The 21,331-nt window shown below is 34.3% G+C and overlaps 1 protein-coding gene across 1 annotated transcript in view; it reads right to left on the reverse strand.

The window, feature by feature from the left end:
• LOC126977373 (uncharacterized) overlaps window positions 1-21,331 on the reverse strand; it is a 122,001-nt gene that overhangs the window by 25,957 nt on the left and 74,713 nt on the right. The window contains exons 5-9 of the mRNA XM_050826135.1: window positions 11,570-11,806; window positions 8,196-8,302; window positions 6,480-6,699; window positions 4,829-4,978; window positions 835-981 (exon numbers count right to left, since the gene is read on the reverse strand). Coding sequence (XP_050682092.1) covers window positions 835-981; window positions 4,829-4,978; window positions 6,480-6,699; window positions 8,196-8,302; window positions 11,570-11,806 — 861 coding nt within the window. The remainder of the gene's footprint in view (window positions 1-834; window positions 982-4,828; window positions 4,979-6,479; window positions 6,700-8,195; window positions 8,303-11,569; window positions 11,807-21,331) is intronic.

Below are 21,331 nucleotides of genomic sequence, written 5' to 3' on the forward strand. Positions count from 1 at the left end.
GAAAATATTTGTCTGAACTGTGAAAATGGACGCAAGAAACAGCCGAATTTTTTTTTCATTCTTTTATTTACAATTCATTCGGTGGTCCCTCCATTCCCAAATTATGGTGTCATTAAGAAAGTAATTTATATAACAGTAACCTTTACCACATAATTTTGTTAACAATTATTTCTTTAGTAACATATTTGTTTTGTACCTTTTCTGGGATTTAGATGTAAAAGCATATTTATCGCCAAATAATAGGCTTACCAACTCGACTTAAACCAAGTAGTAGGCATAACAAGTTTACGTTTGTTCCCGGTAACAATTATAAAAATATTTAGTACACTAGTTATGCAAATGTTTATTGTGTCTTATGAATTGAGAAGGACTTCTTGTTTTTATCGTTAGTTTTCGAAGTAAGTAAAGGATTCTTCTCGAAACTTCTGTAAACTTCCCTCACCACGAACATACACACTTAATATATAAATTCCATGCTCTTCAACTGGATTAACCTTAACAATGCGAAGTAATTAAGGAACGGTCTTCCACAAACCTACCTAAAACCTTTTTTTTTATGAAAATTAGGGATGAGATGGGCAGGACGTTCAGCTGATGGTAAAATTCGATAAAAAAAAGATGGTTCAATTGATACGCTTTGCCTATTACAGCGAAGTGCCGCTCAGGATTATTGAAAAACCCAAAAATTCTGAGCGGCACTACAACTGCGCTCGTCACCTTCAGACATAAGATATCAGGTCTCATTTGCCCAGTAATTTCACTAGCTACGATGCCCTATGAATAGCATACAATAAGACTCGCGGTTTTTTATAATATGGATAAAGGAATTACTACCTTCCTGTCGAGGTCAGCATCGGGTGCCGCACCATCCCATATGGTAAGTTGAGAAGAACAGTCCTTCTGCTGATCAAAACCTGCCGGCTCTGTTCCTGCGGCGTGATACTTCACAAACGACACCCATACTATTTCATTGGCTTTACCCTGTGAACAAACAACTTATAAAACATACACACAGCGGCAAAATACCTTGGCCCATCCTTTTCTCGTGATTTCAAATCAAGAAAGAACAAAATTAAATAAATATATTTAACTTGTTAAACTTGTAAGTGTGCTTTTTATAAATCCTGGCCGCATAGTTCAACCCACAAAAAATTGAAAGTTTAAAATGTTGCTTAAACATTCATTCGTTTGTGAAAATGTTTGTTGCGAAAGTTTCGGACTTGATAATAATATTAAGGTAAGTTTTAAGCTTGTGTAATTATTTTACAAAAAACAAAATTATTTTTTATAGTTTATTCTTTACTTTCACCATTCCTTTTTGTTTTGTTAGAAACACAAACCCAACGTGAGATGGCTTTATCCTTAAAAGTCGTACTCGTACGAAGTTAAGGAATACTATTAGAAGGTATGGGGAGACCTATCTTTATACGCGTAAATCAGGAAGTGGTAGAATCCGACATAGTACTCTTCGAGATGATCTTAATGAGGACAATATTGGCCTAATTACTTTGAGACACCATTTTCTTACCGCCGTTGAAACAAGGGGACGGGGGGGTTGATCTTCAATGTCGCACAATGTGCGAAGAACAAAATTAATTCGCTTAGAGATCAGTACGGGTTCCTGAGCTGCCCAGACTTCATCGAGTCAAGGGATTTAGATTTGTCCAAAAACGTGCCAGGTGGGTAATGACCAAGTGGTTAGGTTTTGTTAAACGTTGAGAGTAGGATTATGAATAAAGATGACCAGAATGGAGTCCCGAGAAAAGATGTAGACATGGGAACGCTTCTTACCCACAATATCTATGTGTCATAAAGCCACTTACGATTAGTCCGTAATGGTTAGGAAATTTTTAAAAAACTTTTCACATCCTTCATAATAAAGCTCTTATTGGTGAAGAAAACACTCATGTACGATAACGTTGTCGGACCTAAGAGGCTTAGCTAATGTCGGGATATGAAATTTCCAATGGTCCGCCCGAAGCCCGTACTTAAATCCGACAATTATATCCCAGAAAAGGAAAATAAGCCCACCCAAACTCACCAGAGACACATGAAAACGATAGATGTTCTAAACTGCCATCTAAAAAATTATCCAAAGCATATCCGATCAAATGCAAGCGATGGTTCGAGCAAGATTAGTTTTGTTTTAGTTTAGTCTCGTACAATTCGTTAAAAATTAATGTATAGTATTATTTGGAAATTCTATATAAAATACGAGGTGGGAACCATATCTCACTCTATGTGAGCTTTTAGTAGATGCTGTAAAAGTAGAGTGACATGTACTTACATAACAAAGTAATACCTAGGCAGCCATAGTTGTTGACCGTCACAAATATGATATTTATATAATATACGATATAAAAGTAATTCTGAGATTCGAAGGTAGAAATAGGTATTATATTTTATTTTTAGGCGGAAGATTCCTCTTACTAACCAAAGGAAATTTTGCGGAAAATTCGAGCACAATTCTGTCCCTTCTATTAGCTCCTGGATTTTATTCCCATATTTGTATATTCCCATATATAATAAAAGATAGCTAGCAGATAATGTGGGCTTAATATTTATACAGTAACAAGGATATTTGGAATGTATTTAATGAACCTGAAAATGAATGAAACTTGTTTGATGAAGAACATTATTTATATTTCTAACTACGAAATTATTATTATCATCTAATTAGACGATTCTATATAAAATTAACTTTGACTTTAAAAGATGAAAGTAATTTTTCAATGGAGAGTTCTATGTGCGGTGATACGTGGGTAATACTGAAAATGTTTAAAACTGGCCAGTTAGAAACATTGCTACCGAAAACTTTTTTTGAATTTCAATTTTAGAACTCTTTGGTAACGTAATTTAGTATAATTGCATTCATTTGTCATTTGTTTTTTTGTGAATTGGCGGCAAATCTATAACTTTTGTTGCACGCCAAATTGAACCTAACGCGAGAAAATTTTCTGTCTATGATTTATTATGACTTTCGTTGTGGGCTTGCTCAACAACAAGGCTATGATAGGCTGCGATTAGCATTTTTAATGAAGCCCAATGTCGTGCCACTGTTTACAATTGGTTTAACGAGTTTAAGCGTGGACTTAGCAATCTCAATGATAATCTAAGATAATAAGATAAGAGAATGACCTATCAGCAGATACGGGTAAGCCTATGCATTGGTATGAGTCAAGGTCAAAAAATATTACACGAACATTGAGTCGTCAGGAAGCTTTGTACCAGATGGATTCCCCATACTTTAACCGACGACCAGAAACACGTTCGCATGAACTGGTGTCGCCAAATGTTAGATAAGTTCAACGGCGGTGACTCAAATGCTGTATTTGACATCGTCATAGGTGATGAAAGCTGGATATATTGCTACGAACCCGAAACTAAAAGATAATCAGCTCAGTAGGTGTTTCCTTTCGAGGATCGGCCAACTAAGGTAAAGAAAGGAAGAAGTCAAGAAAAAAGATGATTGCCTCATTCTTTGGTCGGAAAGGCCATTTCGCGACAATTGTGCTAGAAGATGGAAGGACAGCTACTGCAGACTAGTATGTCAATCACTGTTTGCCTGTTGTCTTGGAAAAAAATTGACAGCAGCACCCTCGAAGCAGGATCATCCTTCACCAGGACAATGCTTCAGCGCACTCCGCAAAACGGACTTTTGAATATTTGTCTATAGCAGGTGTCAAGATACTTAGTCTTCCGCCATAGAGTCCTGACGTGGCGCCCTGCGACTTCTATTTATTCCCAAGAAGTAAAGATAAAATTCGAGGTATTTGCTTTACGAGACCTCTAAGGAAGAATGGGCCCACTGCTTTTCTCAGTGGTTCCATCAAATGCGACTATGTGTAGAAAGGAACGGTGATTACTTCGAAAAATAATAAAAGTATTGGCAACTTTCTATTAAGCCGTTTTTAATTTTTAAACATTTTCAGTGTTACCTAGGTACTATTAAACTTTAATTACTTTAGTTTTAATATATTAATAGACTAGATAGAATGAATTCTCCATATTGGAAAACATAATTTGACTTTTTAAAACATGTTTTATTTACTATAATTTATTTTCTTTATAATAAGTAATGAAGTAGTGTCAAATTTACATAATATGTGTCGTTATGTTTGTTTACAGTGTAGAAATAATGTTGAAATATCTGATTATATCTTAACGGCCGTTTTCAACAGCCTATCTAACCTTAGTTTAACTTACGGATACATTGCTGTCACCGTTTAATGACAAGATCTTATCTATCTATAGTTATGTCCAATATAGTTACAGTCCAATACTATAATACTGTCCATAGGTTATTGAAATGTTAGTAAGCGTAAAAGAATAGATTTGTCAACGTCTAGTAAGTTAAACTTAGGATAGAGAGGTTATTGAAAACGGCCGTTAGTCGAAGTTTTGTGTGACGCTCGATTGGATATAGTCGGAACAAACAGATCAAAACTTGCAAAGTAAGTTATAAGCAGTCAATTTAGTTAATTGGGAACTATACTTTACACTATAAAACAAAAATCATCTATTTTTCGTGTTAATAACCTCACCTTGATGAAGTTTTGATTTGTGTCATGTTTAAAAACATTTTTTAATCCTAGTCAATTGTTTTATACAAAGTTAAGTAAGGAGTAAGTTACCTAAATGAACCAAAATCCTTTGTAAAGATTTATATGCATAAAAGTAAACGAAAATCGTGATAGATTCACAAAGCGAATATTCGCTTAGATTTCATTTAAGTAAACATCATTATACAGTAGGTACATAATATGTTTAAAATATGAAATATTTATTGATACAAATGGCAAGATAAATCTTATTTGTATTCACTTACTTGGAAATAGTAAACACAAGACGTGTTCGGTGGCAGTGAATGCCGTGGATTTCTCAACACGCCACTTGTTTTGTCTGACGAGCGAAGCACGAATCGGCACCGCCCTTCCGAGCTCACGTACGAATGTGAATCTTTCTCCACGTACAATACCTAATGGAATAACAATTATTTTTATCGAAGTACCCTCCTTTGGTGCACTGATCGATTTTATAGCACGCGTAAGTCTCATGGGTTTGCTGAACATCAAACGCCTTTATACATCATGTTTTACACGAAACTTATACAATTTCTTTATTATTGTAATGTGTACATGTAAGCAACTTGTCTCATTTATTGTTTTAATAATTTTCTAAAAGTTTATTTTTGTTAGAGCGGTTGAACAAATATTACATCATTTATGCTGATGTATAAATAACAATGAAAATTTCATTAATGTTAAATCACTGTCTGAAATAGTAATAGATTAAGATTTTCGTTTCTGTTGGCAATTCTTATTATTGAAAGATTTAAATAAAGTTATCTGTAAATTCATACATTTATCATTTCTATTAACAAGTGTATATAGCTAAAAATGAAACACCTTTTTCATTTTTAGCCGTATGAAACGAACAGACGAGCTGGCAGAGTGAACAGGCTTACATGATACAAAAACAAATTCCGCCAATGGATAATACCACTGAAATACAGGCTGAAATGCTTATTTGTTGGGGAATACTGGTGCTGGTATATGACACCAGTAAGTGGCTATAGGCTATGCGAGGCAACGAGTTCCATACGAGACGCGCAATTGTGGAAAAACGGAGGATCAAAGATTCGCGCGATTTTTAACGTTTCCGATGCAAAATGTATGACTTGAAATTGTGTAAATATTTAAATAATTTAATAAAACAACGAAGATGTAAATATTGAGATGTGCACAAGTGCATAAAAGTATCTACTCATAAATGTGTCTATTTTAAGGCAAAGAAAATGAGCCATACAGCCAAACACAATAAAAAGTTCAGAGATAGAATTTGTTACTTTATAATATTTATTTTAATTTATTTGCCTCATGTATTTTTAAGACATAAAAGATATTAAAATGTTAATTAAAATACAGTAGGTTATTTAATTAAATAAAAAATGTATATATTACAAAATTAATTTAATAGTAGGCTGTATAGGTCTGGAGCCCAAGCCTAATATCAATGTCGTAAGATTAAAAAAAAAGCGGCGGGACAGCGGGGAACAGGTCTTGTCTTTTCGTATTCTGGCTGTATGGGCTGTTGACCCCTTTGCCTGTCCAGATGGACGAACAGAACAAAAAAAAAATGGTTTTTCGTGTGTTTATTCATTTCTTCAAATTTGCTAAAATTGTTAATAATGTTCATGTTATCCTACTGTATTGTTTCCTCGCAATCGAAATGAAAAGCAGAGTTTATAACTCGTCCACTAAACCATTTTATCCTCGACATTACTATCAGTCTCAACATTACTAAAAGTCTCGGATAAAAAATGGTTCTTTTTGTGCACGGTTGTAAAATCAACTATTGACATTTAAATGTATGATTTCTATATCAATAAAGTGATATTTATTTTATTTTATTTGATGAAATCTGTAAAAATACTTACAAAAAATTAAGAGTTTTTTTGTGATTATATTTTTACACACCTGTACTTCCAACTCGAATCCTGGTAAGTAACTCAAGGGGACTGGATGAAACGGATTATCATACGGTGAAGTGTGGAACTCCAACAGCATGTGAGGACCTCGGCTTATAATATCTGGGACAGCATCTCCACCACAAATTCTGACCAGTACAGGAGAATCTCTTGTCGCTCCATCCCATACTGTTAGATAGTCTTGGACTACGTTACATTGATCCCACAGCCTAAAAATAAACAGAATAACATAAATCCTATTTATTCTTTGAGATTAAAGTAAAACAACGAGAAGATAATCCATTTGCTGTTAGATTTCACCAGCTCTTTTGCACCGATGCGGATGCCGGTTAGATTTTAATGTACCACAACGGTCCCTATTTCTGCCGTGAAGCAGTAATGTGTAATTATTGTGACTCGGTCTGAAGGGCGCCATACATAGCGAAATTACGGGACAAATGAAACTTGACAGCGTATATCTCAAGGCAACGAGCGCAGTTGTAGTGCCGCACAGAATTTTTGGGTTTTTCAATCCTGAGCGGCACTGCATTGTAATTGGCAGGGTGTATCAATTACCATCAGCTGAACGTCCCGCTCGTCTCGTCCCTTACTTTATAGTCTTTATATCTTAGTCTCAAACGACTTAAAATATAGTGCATCTCTGTAATTATTCTGTGTATTAATTATTATGTACTAGAAATAGTAACGCTTGTAGATGTTTTCCATCAGGGGATACATATGGGATGTGTACCTTGACCACAAAGTATAACACTTATACCAAGTTCATGGTACTTGTATACTTGTCTGTCTCTTGGGCAATGGGTTACAGGCTAAAAGGCCGTCAACGCTCCTGTAGTTGCAGGTGTGGGCACTAACATCAGCTGACACGTACACTTTTGCATAAAAAAAAGACTTGATGCCCACTGGGAAATTACATATCTTTCCACTTTCGTATATAGTCGAATATATTTACTATGATAGAATTATCGTAAATAAGGCAGATAAAAGCAAGAAGCCTTTAAATATTACATTTAAATTGAATTGAGTTACAAAAGAAAAAAGTTTGAAGTCACAAAATAATTACTTGATCGGAGGGGCTTCATTTATGTCACGTATAAGGGTGACAGCTCACAATAGTGTTAGCCACGTGCCCGCATGATCATGAGATACATTAAGAGTCCCTATTATGTAGAAGACAGTAACAAATATTCAATTGTGCCATTTAGCAAATTTTTAATGATCCATCTGGTAATGACATCAGTCCACGTCGAGACGTGTAAGTTTTTATTTGAAATTATTAAATACTAGCTGATGCCCGCGACTTCGTCAGCCTAGATAAAGATTTTTTTAAATAATAAGCAAGTTTAGAATTGAAGATAATCTTATGTCCAATTCCAGGTGTGGTTCCTGTTTTTACTCCCGTTCCCAACATATTATATAAATCTTCTTTCGAGGAAAACTGCTATGGCAAACTAAACCTACTATTAGTATAGTTATAGCTTATGGACGTGAAATTCAGTTTTTCACAAAATCCGCGGGAACCACGGCTTTTTCCGGGATAAAATGTAGCCTATGTCCTTTCCCAAGCTCTAGTCTATTGCTGTACCAAATTTCATGAAAATCGGTTCAGTAGCTCCAGCGTTCAAGTGTAACAAAGTTACATTCACATTTATAATGTAATTAGGGATAATTATTTCTACAAAACAATTGTACAGACTTCACTTACTTAAGAACACGTTGGCTTCTATCGTACTTCACAATTTGATCTTTGATATGTATTTTATGACTGTTGGTTTGTCTGACAGCCAACAATACGTGTTTGTCCGCGGGTATCTACAACAATCAATGTATTATAATAAATTAGCCACAGTTATGTCTAATTAAAATTATTTACAATTACTACCAAATTAAATAAAGTCTTACGGCCTTACAAATAAACTTGGTTTAGAGACCTGAGAATAAGCCAAGAATATGATTGACATTTTGCTTAATAATGGTTTTTTCGGACGTTAAACGGTTCCCGCGTTTATTTTCAAGGCTGCCTGGCTTTAGGAAAACTTCTGAATTATTATTGTATTGACAGTATTGTTAGTGATATATATAGTCAACACATTGCATATTCTTGGTTTATTCTCAAGTATAACTCTAAACCAGCAAGAGACTCCTTTGAACAGGAACCCGGCTAGATTATGGGTACCACAACGGCGCCTATTTATGCCGTGAAGCAGTAATGTGTAAGCATTAGTGTGTTTCGGTCAGAAGGACACCGTAGCTAGTGAAATATCTGGGCAAATGAGACTTAACATCTTATGTCTCAAGGTGACGCGCGCAGTTGTAGTGCAGCTCAGAATTTTTGGGTTTTTCAAGAATCCTGAGCGGCACTGCATTGTAATGGGTAGGGGTAGTATATTGATACTACCCCTACCCATTACAATGGTAATTGTACCATCAGCTGAACGTCCTGCTCGTCTCGTCGCTAATTTTCATAAAAAAATCTCAAGTATTACTTTATACCAAGTTTATTTGTAAGGCCGTAATTGTAAAAACAAATATTTATATATTTGTTAATGGATAATAAAAACCTTCGTTTGGTACAAATTCATAATAAACAATAGCTAAGCCAAAAAAATTATGTAGTACTGAAAATAATTATTAAACTATACTTTATAAAATACCATATAAAATTATATATATTTTTTTTGACAAACTTTTACACAAATTATCTTGCCCCAAACTAGGCATAGCCTGTACTATGGTTGCCAGTCAACGATATATATATATATATATTTTTTTTTTATTTATCATATTACATATACCGATATAAAACTAGGTCAAATTAGCATCTAAAAAAAACCACAAAGGTTAACAACTAATGCTCATAACACTTAATAATACGTCGCAACTCAACAATAACTTATGCTATAAATTAAATGAACACAGTGAAAATATTTTAAAAGACTTAAAAACGAATAAATATACCTTATAAATATGACTTAGCAGGTTCCAATTCTCTTAGCTGCTATAATTTATGTAATAGGTAATCCTTTATTCTATAATTAATGTTTTTAGTATTTAAATTTTTAATATTTAATACAATATACTTACTTAAACATACATAAATACATATAAACATCCATGACTCGGAAACAAACATCCGTATTCATCATATAAATGAATGCACCTACCGGAATTCGAACCCGGGACCTCTAGCTTAGTAGTCAGGGTTACTAAACATTCGACTATATGGGTCGTCAATTATTATATCATGACTATATTTTACATATTTATAAAATAAGTGTCAATATATTTAATATCAAATATTCTGTAGCTCAATAGTTCTGCTTGATAAAAATGAAAACACAAAGGAATTTTCTTTGAGATATCATAAAAATATCGCGGCGTAACCCTAAAGGTAAATCACGCTTATAAAAACGAAAGGTGACAAAATCTCATTTGAAATGTACAAATAAAACGTATATACCTAGCAGTAGAAATAAATATTTCACCATATTCGGCAAACATACATTGGAAATTTGAGAACCGACACATCCATTTATTATGTGCATTGTATGTGAGTGTGGCGTAGTCTGGTGTGAATTTTAAATTAAATATTAACACAAACAGCGGGCCCCAGCTATTGTATGTGTGACGTCCGTTCTCATGTAAATAGGTAACGATTTTAACCCAGATCTATGGGCGTACGAGTAAAATAGCTTTTGTTTTTTATTACTCGGCAATTTATACGTCACGTGGTATTTATTGCTTTTGAAAAATAGTCGCTGACTGCGTTGATATGTTTTATGACCATTCCTTTTTTTTAATTTTGTTTTAAGTAAACATTCATGCGTAGCGAACGAAGCCTGGAAAGTAAATATAGTATGATATGACTGGGAAGGGGTTAGAAAGAACAAAATCGTTATTGATGAGTAAAAAATACACGCGGTCGTGCCTGGATCAGGTAGCGAGTGATAGATATTATAAGTCTTAGATTATTCTATCTTTAAGGATTGGTCTCCGCTGTGTTCCAACTAGATACCGCAGTCATAGTGGGCGTACTATAGCCAATCTCGAACAATGTGTGAAGTTGACGTGCCACATGTTCTGTTTGCTAATAATTGCAACTAAAATGCCGTGTACGTAGTAAAACTTTGTAAAAATAATACTACAAGAAATAAGAAAGACACTTGGATCACTTAATTATCATCAGTAAGTATTTTGTATTTTATTAATTTCAATGTAAAATAACACGAAGCGTATGTTAAAAAATTTGAAAGATACAATTGAGTGTCAAGCATCTCATAGTACCCGTAACAAGAAGGCTGTTTTGTTTTTAGGTAGTGTGGTATCTAGTTGGACCGCAGCGAAGCAGACAAATCCTTAATCAAACATTATAGTATATATATATATATATATATATATATATTAATATATTAAAGTATAGTTATCATAGAGTTGCATAAGTTCAATAGTATCGCTACGAATACCTTCACGCAGTGGCAACGTAATGATTGATATTCTAGTATACTATATATATAGGTATACTATATATATACTATATATATAGTATAGGCCGTTCCCACCCGCTTCGCAGGGCGAATTTTAAAAGGAAATAAATGAAATTATATTCATCTAACTACAAATACAATAAAAAATAAGTAGCGATAAACCATCTAGGATAAATTTCGCATCGAATGGTAGTAGTTTCATGTTGATAGGATCAGTGGTTTATGCGTGAAAGAGCCTCAAACATAGACAATTTTCATTTTTTTTGTCACACTTTTTACACAAATTATCTTGCCCAAACTAGGCATAGCCTGTACTATGGGTACAAGACAACGATATATTTAATACAATATACTTACTTCAACATACATACATACACATAAACATCCATGACTCGGAAACAATCATTTATATTCATCACACAAATGATTGCACCTACCGGGATTCTAACCCGGGACCTCTAGGTTAGTAGTCAGGGTCACTAACCATTCGGCTATATAGGTCGTCATTATATACATAGAAAAGATAGATAGATATATAAGTATAATAAAGCGTAGTTATCATAGAATTACATCAATAAACTTTGCTACAGTATACCTTTGTATGTTCGATGCGATAAGTACACGTCGCATTGCGAGGGTATACGCCAGGGAAGTTGGGAGACTGGATGCGGCAAGCCCGTACATCGCACTCACTCAGTATTCGGTCGCAGTAAGTACCAGCTACCTTCTCCCCCCTCCACGCCCCCAAAGTCGTATTCCCGTACCGCAGCCTCGCCTCACTCCGTCTTAGAAACTTGTAAGCCAACTTGAAGTCGAAATTGTATCCAACACCCTACAAACGAGAATTCAGTTGTAATTACGAGGAAGACTGACTTACTCGTCAAATTTCACGTAATTTCAATTGTCGTAAATGTCTGTTCTACATGTTATATGGTAACATTCACAGTTACAACATAATAGATAATGTTACAATATTATTTCTTAGTCTACAGTGTACTGGTTATGTCACAATTTTGCCTTATTTGATATTATATATCCACAAAGCTTATATTTCACTTTCTTAACTCACACACACACACACGCACATTATATTGCTGGTAATTTATAAGCTGAAGTAATCTATTGTTATTTTAAATGCTTCTCTAACTACTATTACAGATTATAATGTTATTTTAATAAATTTTATCCTTATATCTAGGGATGAGGACCAGGAGGTCTATTACCAAAATCGAAAACCGAAGTTTCGGTCCGAAACGAAAGACTACTTCGGATCCGAATAGTGGGGATGGATTTCGTTTCAGAACCATAGACATAACCATAAAAAGTGAGGTTGTAGTTACGCTTATAATAATTTAAAACAACGAAAAATTAATGTCAAGTGAATTTGGGAATAAGGTAAACGAAAGACGAAATGTCGAATCGCGAACTTAGTATCGATCTGCGGATCCGAAACACTTCCGTGATGGGAAAATGCGCGATCCGTCAACCGAAACTTCGTATTTCAATTTGGTTCTTGGTAATCTGTAATACAGAGTCAACCTACTTCAAACACCAGCTCCTCACAACTTACTGTACTGTTTTAGCTTTAAGATCTTTGTGAGGAGAAAAATAAATACATATTTATTTACTGAAGTAAAACTCTTTAGGTGTGACTTGGGGGTAACTCAGAATATTCTTTTTCTGACGTTACTACGTTAGTACTTCCGGCAGAAAAAAGTCAATTGAAATAATTTTTAACCAATATAATTTAATGGGTTAAAAAAAAAGTTTCAAATTGCTAAGTAATATTTTCTGAAAATCTCCAAGAGTATTTGTTTATTTAAGACTACTTTTGTAATAAAATATAAATAAAAGTGCCCAGTCTGACGTTTGCGACATTCGTTAATTTTTCTACATCCATTTGATGGCTATATTAATATGGGTAATAATAATTTAATCTTCAATTTCTTATTATTTTTATTCAATTATTTATTAATAACATGGCTTTGATTAAAGTACATAATTTATGGTATAAATTAAATCGTCTTGTCTTTCAAGTTTTTAAGAATATTTGTTACATTCTGGATGTCCTAGAATAGTTGGGACAAACAAGGGCAAACGAAAATAACATATTTTGTCTATGAGCTTTCAGATTAGCAATAAAAGTATGTATATGTATCTGTACTGTGTACAACTGGGGGTTCCCAATTTGAATTTTACGATTTCATGTAAATTTATTATGTTTGCCCAAAATCATTATCATCATTTCTTGCTTCCTTATAACGTAAGATTCCTTATAACGTATTCATAAAAGTCCTATCAATTTAATCTATCCGTTGGGAGATTAGCCGGCAAAAAACATGACTAGTGTATGATGTTAGTTAATCCCGCTTATTGCCAACGGTTAGACTAACATATAAAAAAATTGGATTCGAGTATTTACAACATGTACTTGTAAAAATGAGATATTTTTTAATAACAGAGAGACACACCATTTTTATTTATATATTTAGATTCTAAAATGGGATCTACGATTTATGGGTATTTTATGTAAAACTATAAGTTGTATGAATAAAAAATAGATTTTATTATAGGTGCATAATAAAATCTATTATTTATAGTTATTATTTCAGCTACTTTCACAGCATTATGCTACATGGTACAATATGGAGCAATGCTGCAGATATTAATTCTGCTGTGCTGCAGTAAAAGCTGGTAATTTATACTATTTTACCAGTGGGAGGCTCCATTGCACCGGATGCCGGCTAGATTATGGGTACCAAAACGGCACCTATCTCTGCCGTGAACCAGTAATGTGTAAACATTACTGTGTTTCGGTCCGAAGGGCGCCGTCTGAGGTCTGAAGCTAGTGAAATTACTGGGCAAATGAGAATTGACATCTTATGTCTCAAGGTGATAAGCGCAATTATAGTGCCGCTCAGAATTTTTGGGTATTTGAAGCAGTAATGTATAAGCATGTGTTTCGGTCTGAAGGGCGCCGTAGCTAGTGAAATTACTGGGCAAATAAGACTTAACATCAGTCTTATGTCTCAAAGTGACGAGCGCAGTTGTAGTGCAACGCAGAATTTTTGGGGTTTTTCAAGAATCCTGAGCGGCACTGCATTGTAATGGGCAAGGCGTATCAATTACCATCGGCTGCACGTCCTGCTCGTCTCGTCTCTTAATTTATAAAAAAAAAACTATGCGACAAAGATATGCTCGCATACTATCTTTATATATTTACTGTGTGTATGGAGTGATGCAATTTTTTTTTATGACAATAAGGTGCAAGGCGAACAGGATATTCAGCTGATGATAATTGATACGCCCTGCCTATTATAATTCAGTGCCGCTCAGGATTCTTGAAAAATCCTTAATTTCTGAGTTGCCCTACAATTGCGCTCGTCTATTTGAGACATAAGATGTAAAGTCTCAATTGCCCAGAAATTTTACTAGCTACGGCGCCCTTCTGGCCGAAACACAATAATGCTTACATATTACTGCTTCACGCCAGAAATAGGCTCCGTAAATTCAGTACCTACTGTAGGAACTGTAGGTACCTACTGTAGGTACTGAATTAGTCTTGTATTTTTTGTATTTATTTACATTTACTTTTTTGACTTACTCGTGTAAGGCTTTGAGTACTTTTTTGTATCACTTTACATATTTTAAAAGAGTGGCAATGAGTTTCTTCCCACTTCTAAATTCTAAATGATTTTGATTTAATTTGATTTGATTTGGAATCACTGCATTGTATGTGCTATAATTCTAAGTAATAATTTATACTAATAATGTAAATATAGTATAGAACTTTCCTCATTAAAACAAAACCCATTAAATTCAAACAATCAAACCCCGAATAATTCCCTAATCAGTATTTGTAATTACATAATCTATTCAATTCTCTGAAATATTCTAACCCTTAGGGATTCCGAATAGATTCTTTAGGTAGAACTTAATTGCCTTTATTAAATAATGGCATAAGTCGCCAATAATATTCATTAGCGAGAAAATCCAGATGTCTCTGGGGTGCTCCCAATCATCGCCTAATTAATTGATCGAAAGTTTAACCCTTGGCGCTCGTAATACGTCTGCTAAAATGAGATAAAGGGGACCTGTGAGCCGTTAAAACCCGGCCGATGTGAAATATTAGTCAAGTCAGAAGCGGGAGCATGTAGTTAGTTATGCCATGTAAGTATAACATAAAGGGATGCTTAGTGAGAGACTCTTAATGAAGATAAATACCGGTGTTCATTTATATTGATTAACTTTGCATTGTGAACAAACTGGTAACTAACTTGTGGGTGAAAATTGGAATATTTTGCAACGTATAGCATTTTCATGACTATTGGATGGGACTCAATCAATATTTTTTGCGGTAGTAACGATTCTATCTAGAAAAATAAGATATATTTTTTTTACAAGTATAAATAAATATAGGAACTGGTGTTATATTAATATTTCTTTAATTAATCGTAAGCGTCGAAAGGTCCTTGTGTACGGACACACTATTATCTTACTACCCTCTCGCCCCGCGATTGACCATGAGTTGCCACCAACTGTTAATATTTTTTTTCTTCATATTTATTATCAAATCTGGAGGTGTTACTCGGTCAGACAAAATTCGGAATGATATACTCATACCATACCTTTAAAATTGCAGCTAAACATCATAAATGCAGGAAAACTGATTACGCTGGTATGGGCATGTAATATCATGTATATCATAACACGTTATCATGATAATCATGTCATGTATGTAACCATACCGAAGTTACTATACAATGGATCAAAGGTCATAGCAACTCATGCGGAAATGATATGGCAGATGAGTTAGCTAGAAGAGGCTCAAATATTACTGGCATAGGGCCAAAACCCTTCTTTCGTCTTCCTTCTGTCTGGCACAAAAGCCACATTCCGGAACGCACAAGAAATCAACACAAAAATCGATTATTATCATTAGAGGACTGCAGACAAAGACGGGAGACACTCCCCAACATTGATGCCAGTATGGCAAATCGCCTTATTAAGCTCAATAGAATGCAACTTTAACGGATAACGGCGACCCTAACCGGGCACGGTCCCTATAATAAACATTTTTTTAATATGGGCATAACTAACAGCCCCCTGCATGGTGGCAGAGGACACTGCTGCACATGTACCTACTTCTGCATTGTCCAGGTGTAGCAAGTTACCGGGCTCAACACCTTGGTACCCCAAACACACTCCCAGAAGTCTTTAGGAAGGAAAAAAGTTTGCTAAGGTTTATGGAGGAATTGGGGTGGCAGGAATAACAAATATATTCCCATACACGCAAAATAGGCGCACAGTAATCGAGTTGTGGAATTTAGCCCGATTATACCATATGATTATACCATGGCATGTAATGCGTATGGACGAAACCCATATAATTGGATCAGTCATGGATATAAACAAGGGCAAGAGAGGCAGCGGCCGCCCACCCAATTACCTGGACTTACCATTGACAAAGACATGACGATGCTAGGCCTAACACCAGCAATGGCCCAAGATCGTAAATAGTGTACATTTGTATAATACTGACACACTCTTACATAAATTATCTTGCCCCAAACTAGACATAGCTAGACAATCAGGCAATATATATACTCAAACATAAATAAATACATATAAACATCCATGACTCGAAAAAAAACATCCATATTCATCGTATAGATGATTGCACCTACCGGAATTCGAACCCGGGACATTTAGCTTAGTAGTCAGGGTCATTAGCCATTTGGCTATATGGGTAGTCATAGTGGCGATCTTTTATCAGGAGGGCTGACCCCAAGTGGGGAATTTATATATATATATATATATATATATATATATATACATATTGTATCATCAAAACCAGGGGGTTTTACTATAAAGGGTTATAGTCATTATTTCATTACAGTGTTTAGTATTGTATGGACCGAAATTGATTTTGTTTCATGTTCGACATTGATTGACACTTTTATAATTGTATATACTGTAGCCCCATTGTGAACCCACGGAACGTCTATCGATTATTTCTCCTTTGGGGCTGTGGTTTTGTTTTCGCAAAACATGTCCTCGAGACTTTTTTACTTCAAGAGGCGTAGATTCTTTAAGGGGTTCAAGTACCGTATGTTAGCTTTAAGTACCAACAATTTATGATACCCTCTCATGTGAGTAAAAGCTTAACAGGGTGTGTATAGGGTCCTCGATAGTTCTACAGCAGAGTGTGTACTGGCTGGATTCACTGGGAGAAGTTTTGGCTAAGCTCAAATTCAACAGTTTTAACCTATCTGAAATTGATACCTAAGGTTTTTGGTAGTATTAAGAACAAAAAATGTAATAATGTTAATATTTTAAATCATTTTATTAAAGTTATCATAATCACTACAGCTTGAAAGTTTCTTCTGCATGGGTTATTTTTTGAAAATATGTAATAATTAATACTACATTTTTATCCTGTTCTGTGCAATATACTCATATCTAAAAAATTATCAGAAATTAATTAATATATGTTACGGGAACAGACCCGAAACGGTTTATTGTCGTATTTTTTTCATCTAAACATATAAACATGTAATATAAAAATAACAGCTCTTTATATAAGGTATAAATGTTTTACCGGTGCTTGTACAAGAATAGCAATTTTTTTATATTACATTGCAAGTAAAGTAAGACACGGGAGGGGGGCCATGGCCAGTGGGAGGCTCCTTTGCACAGGATGCTGGCTAGATTGTGGATATCACAACGGCGCCTATTTCTGCCGTGAAGCAGTAATATGTAAGCATACTGTGTTTCGGTCTGAAGGGCGCCGTAGCTAGTGAAATTACTGGGCAAGTGAAACTAAACATCTTATGTCTCAAGGTGACGAGCGCAGTTGTACTGCCGCTCAGTATTTTTGAGGTTTTTCAAGAATACTGAGCGGCACTGCATTGTAATGGGCAGGGTTTGTCAATTACCATTAGTCTGGTCTGTCTTATTTTCGGAAAAAAAAAATCATATGTCAAGACCACATCTTTTTAATATAAATCTAGATACTGGAATATTGTGATAATCACAGAAAAGTTAATGAATATATTTTTACTATAGAGATCAAATGGGTAAGCGGTTTACTTGATAGCAAATAAAAAAAATTGTAACCCTACATGGGTTTGGGTGGGTTATCGGTAATACCAGAGGCCAACAAGACCAGAACATGCCTATTAATTTGCGATGATGATTCTACAAAGACCTTACGAGACAAAAAATTATTTAGCGTGCTTGTAAACTCTTTAATGTTAACGAAAAATGCATGAGATGCATTCTTTGTTAAATTTTCGACGTTAAAAAATGTTTCAAAAACATTTTTTCTTGATTTGTTCATTTAATACTTTATTCAATTTGTGTCTATATAATATTCTCTATCTCTTTATATATTATATTTAAGTATATTTAATTTTTACGTCAAATATCATATTTTGTTTACAATTACCATGTAGGGCAAATCTAGTTTATTATGTTTAAAAATAAAGGTTTTTAAGTAATGTTAAGTATGAATTGTAAAAAGTCTTCTATAACCGTTTGTTTCTGAAATAAATAATATTCTAGTCACACGTGTGTCCAGCATAAGTAGCGATGGTTCGTGCGAGAGAGAAGTGCGCAGGAGAATTGGCATGGCTAAGAGCGCTATGTCTCAGCTTGGAAGTATCTGGAGAGATCGCAAAATTTCCGTAAAAACTAAGACCAAAGTGGTAAGGACCCTTCTCTATATTTTCGTAGGGCGCTGAGACTTGGACACTGAAAGCTGCAGACCGCAAACGCATTGACGCCTTTGAGCTGTGGTGCTAGAGGTTGTGGTGGAGAAAGATGCAACGTATCCCCTGGACAGCATTTCGGTCTAATCTCTCCATACTGCGTGAACTCAGGATCTCTTCGCGATAAAAAATCAATCAAAACTTCATCACCAGAAAGCAGGATCGAGACAATATTGTCTTTAACGACATCTGATGCCGATATAATTTCGGAATCTGATGATTCCCATGGCTCCTTCTTTTCACCTATTATATCCGAGAATCCCAAACTGTCACCGGAACAACTTTCAAGGAGCGTCGACTTGACAGCAAATGATAACATAACACTAAAAGATATGCAAGCTGACATGGAAAGAATACTATCTGATCATGCCTGTACTCAAAACGAATTGGAAAATACAATCATAGAAAACAATAACCTTAAAAGACAAATAAATACCTTAAGAAGAGAAAATGATATATTGAAAAACCTTTGCTTAACCCCTACTTCATCAGTCAAAAAATGTGATAACGTTAAGAAAAAGAGGCGCTCAATACAGTCTATTGACTTATTCTCGACAGTTACTCCTCCTAGATCAAATTTACCGCAATTCAATAACTGTAATAATATAATAGTTATACAACAAAATATAATAACCTTACAACAAAAACTTATCAATGCAGAAAAAGAAATTAAATGCTTAAATCAGGAAATGGAGAAACTGAAAATAAAATTGCAGAACACAAAAATTTACACAAACACTACAGAGTATACCGAGCCCAAATGTAAATTGTGCTTGGTAAGCAGCAATAAAAGAAACAAAATAACTCAAATATGGGAGAATACCTTCGACAAAGTTAATAATACGCAGGGATACGTCAACTAACTAACAATATTGATAAAAAAATTACGAGTTTTGGTCCCGAAGATTATTGCGTAATATTAATTGGTGAAAGCGACTTTAGATCCTCAAATAATTATGTAGACATAATAACCGATATGAGAAAGAACCTACAATCTATAAAGAATACGAATATTATCTTATGTCTTCCCACATTCCAACTTGGTCCACACAATACGATATTCAATAAAAGAATAGAAGCCTTCAACGCTCTTCTTTATAAAGACATACAAAGACACGAGTACGCCTATGTTTTAGACTCAAATTTAAACTTGACATATGATCACCACATGTTCTCTGGAAAACAGGGATCTCTGAACAATACTGGGATGAAAACACTGATGACAGATATTAAGAATCTCATAAAAGAAATCGATTTCAGTGGAATAAAATACACAACAGTAGTTCTGTTAATTAATTAATGACGATATACATATAAACAAAGAAGTAACTCACGAAAAAAATACCACAGTAAATACACATAAAGCATTAAATGAGACACTAGAAAATAACACGTTTTTTCATAATAACCAAAATATTTCAGGCCTAGTTACAAAATCCGACTTACTGACTTTACATTTAGAGGAACTATACACTAAAAAAGTGGATGTTGATATAGTATGTATCACAGAGCATAACATGCTCTCTGGACATGAACATATTTTACATATACCAAACTATCACGTTGCTGCAACATTTTCAAGAAAACAAAGAAGAGGAGGAGCATGCATATTAGGCAAAAATAATACTCCATACAAAGAAATTAAATTTCCGGCACAAGTATCCGTAACAAATATTATTGAATGTTGCGCTATTGACTTAATTAATCATGATACGATTATACTATGCATTTATAGAGTTCCTTGTAATAGAAAACGATAATTAGATATATTTTACGAAACGCTTGACACAATTATGTATAACTTATTAAAAAATACTAAGAAGGGACTTGTGATGTGCGGTGATTTCAATATTGATATGCTAAAAAATTATAAAACATCATTAGATCTTGAAAAATTTCTTGCTCAATATAATTTAAAACTACAGATAAAAGAATGCACAAGACTACAGTCAGGATCATATATCGACAACATTGCTCATGGCAAGACCAAATCTGGTAAAAGTGAGGTCATAGACTGGGATCTTTCCGATCACACCGAGCAACTAGTTAAATATCCAGTGCGTAGAACCTGCAGTTTAAAGTATTGGCGAACAACTATCCGAGACTATCAAAAAGAAAACCTAAATAAATTCATATCTTGTCTGAATAATATTACTTTTGATATATATGAAACTTATGACCCAAATACAGCTTACGACTCATTTTATGAAACATTCAAGCTATACTACGATCTATGTTTTCCGACAAAAACAATAACAATTAAAACCCGCAATAAACCGAAATGGATAACAACAGGAATTAAAGCTTGTAGTAAAAGAAAAAGAGATACTCTATGGAGATACAGATTAAATAGAACGAAGGAAAACAAAACTATCCTCACAAATTATTCAAAAACACTTAAAAAAATAATAAAACTGACACAGAAAGCCCAAAACAATCAATTTATTTTAGGTACAAAAAACAAAAGTAAAGCCACATGGCAAGTTATCAATAAAACAAAACAAAATTTGCCTAAAGAGAATATATTACAGAATATTAAAGATAGTAAAATTATAAAATCTCCCAAACAACTTGCTAATACCTTT

This window comes from Leptidea sinapis, chromosome 45 (assembly GCF_905404315.1).
Source record: "Leptidea sinapis chromosome 45, ilLepSina1.1, whole genome shotgun sequence".
NCBI lineage: Eukaryota > Metazoa > Arthropoda > Insecta > Lepidoptera > Pieridae > Leptidea > Leptidea sinapis.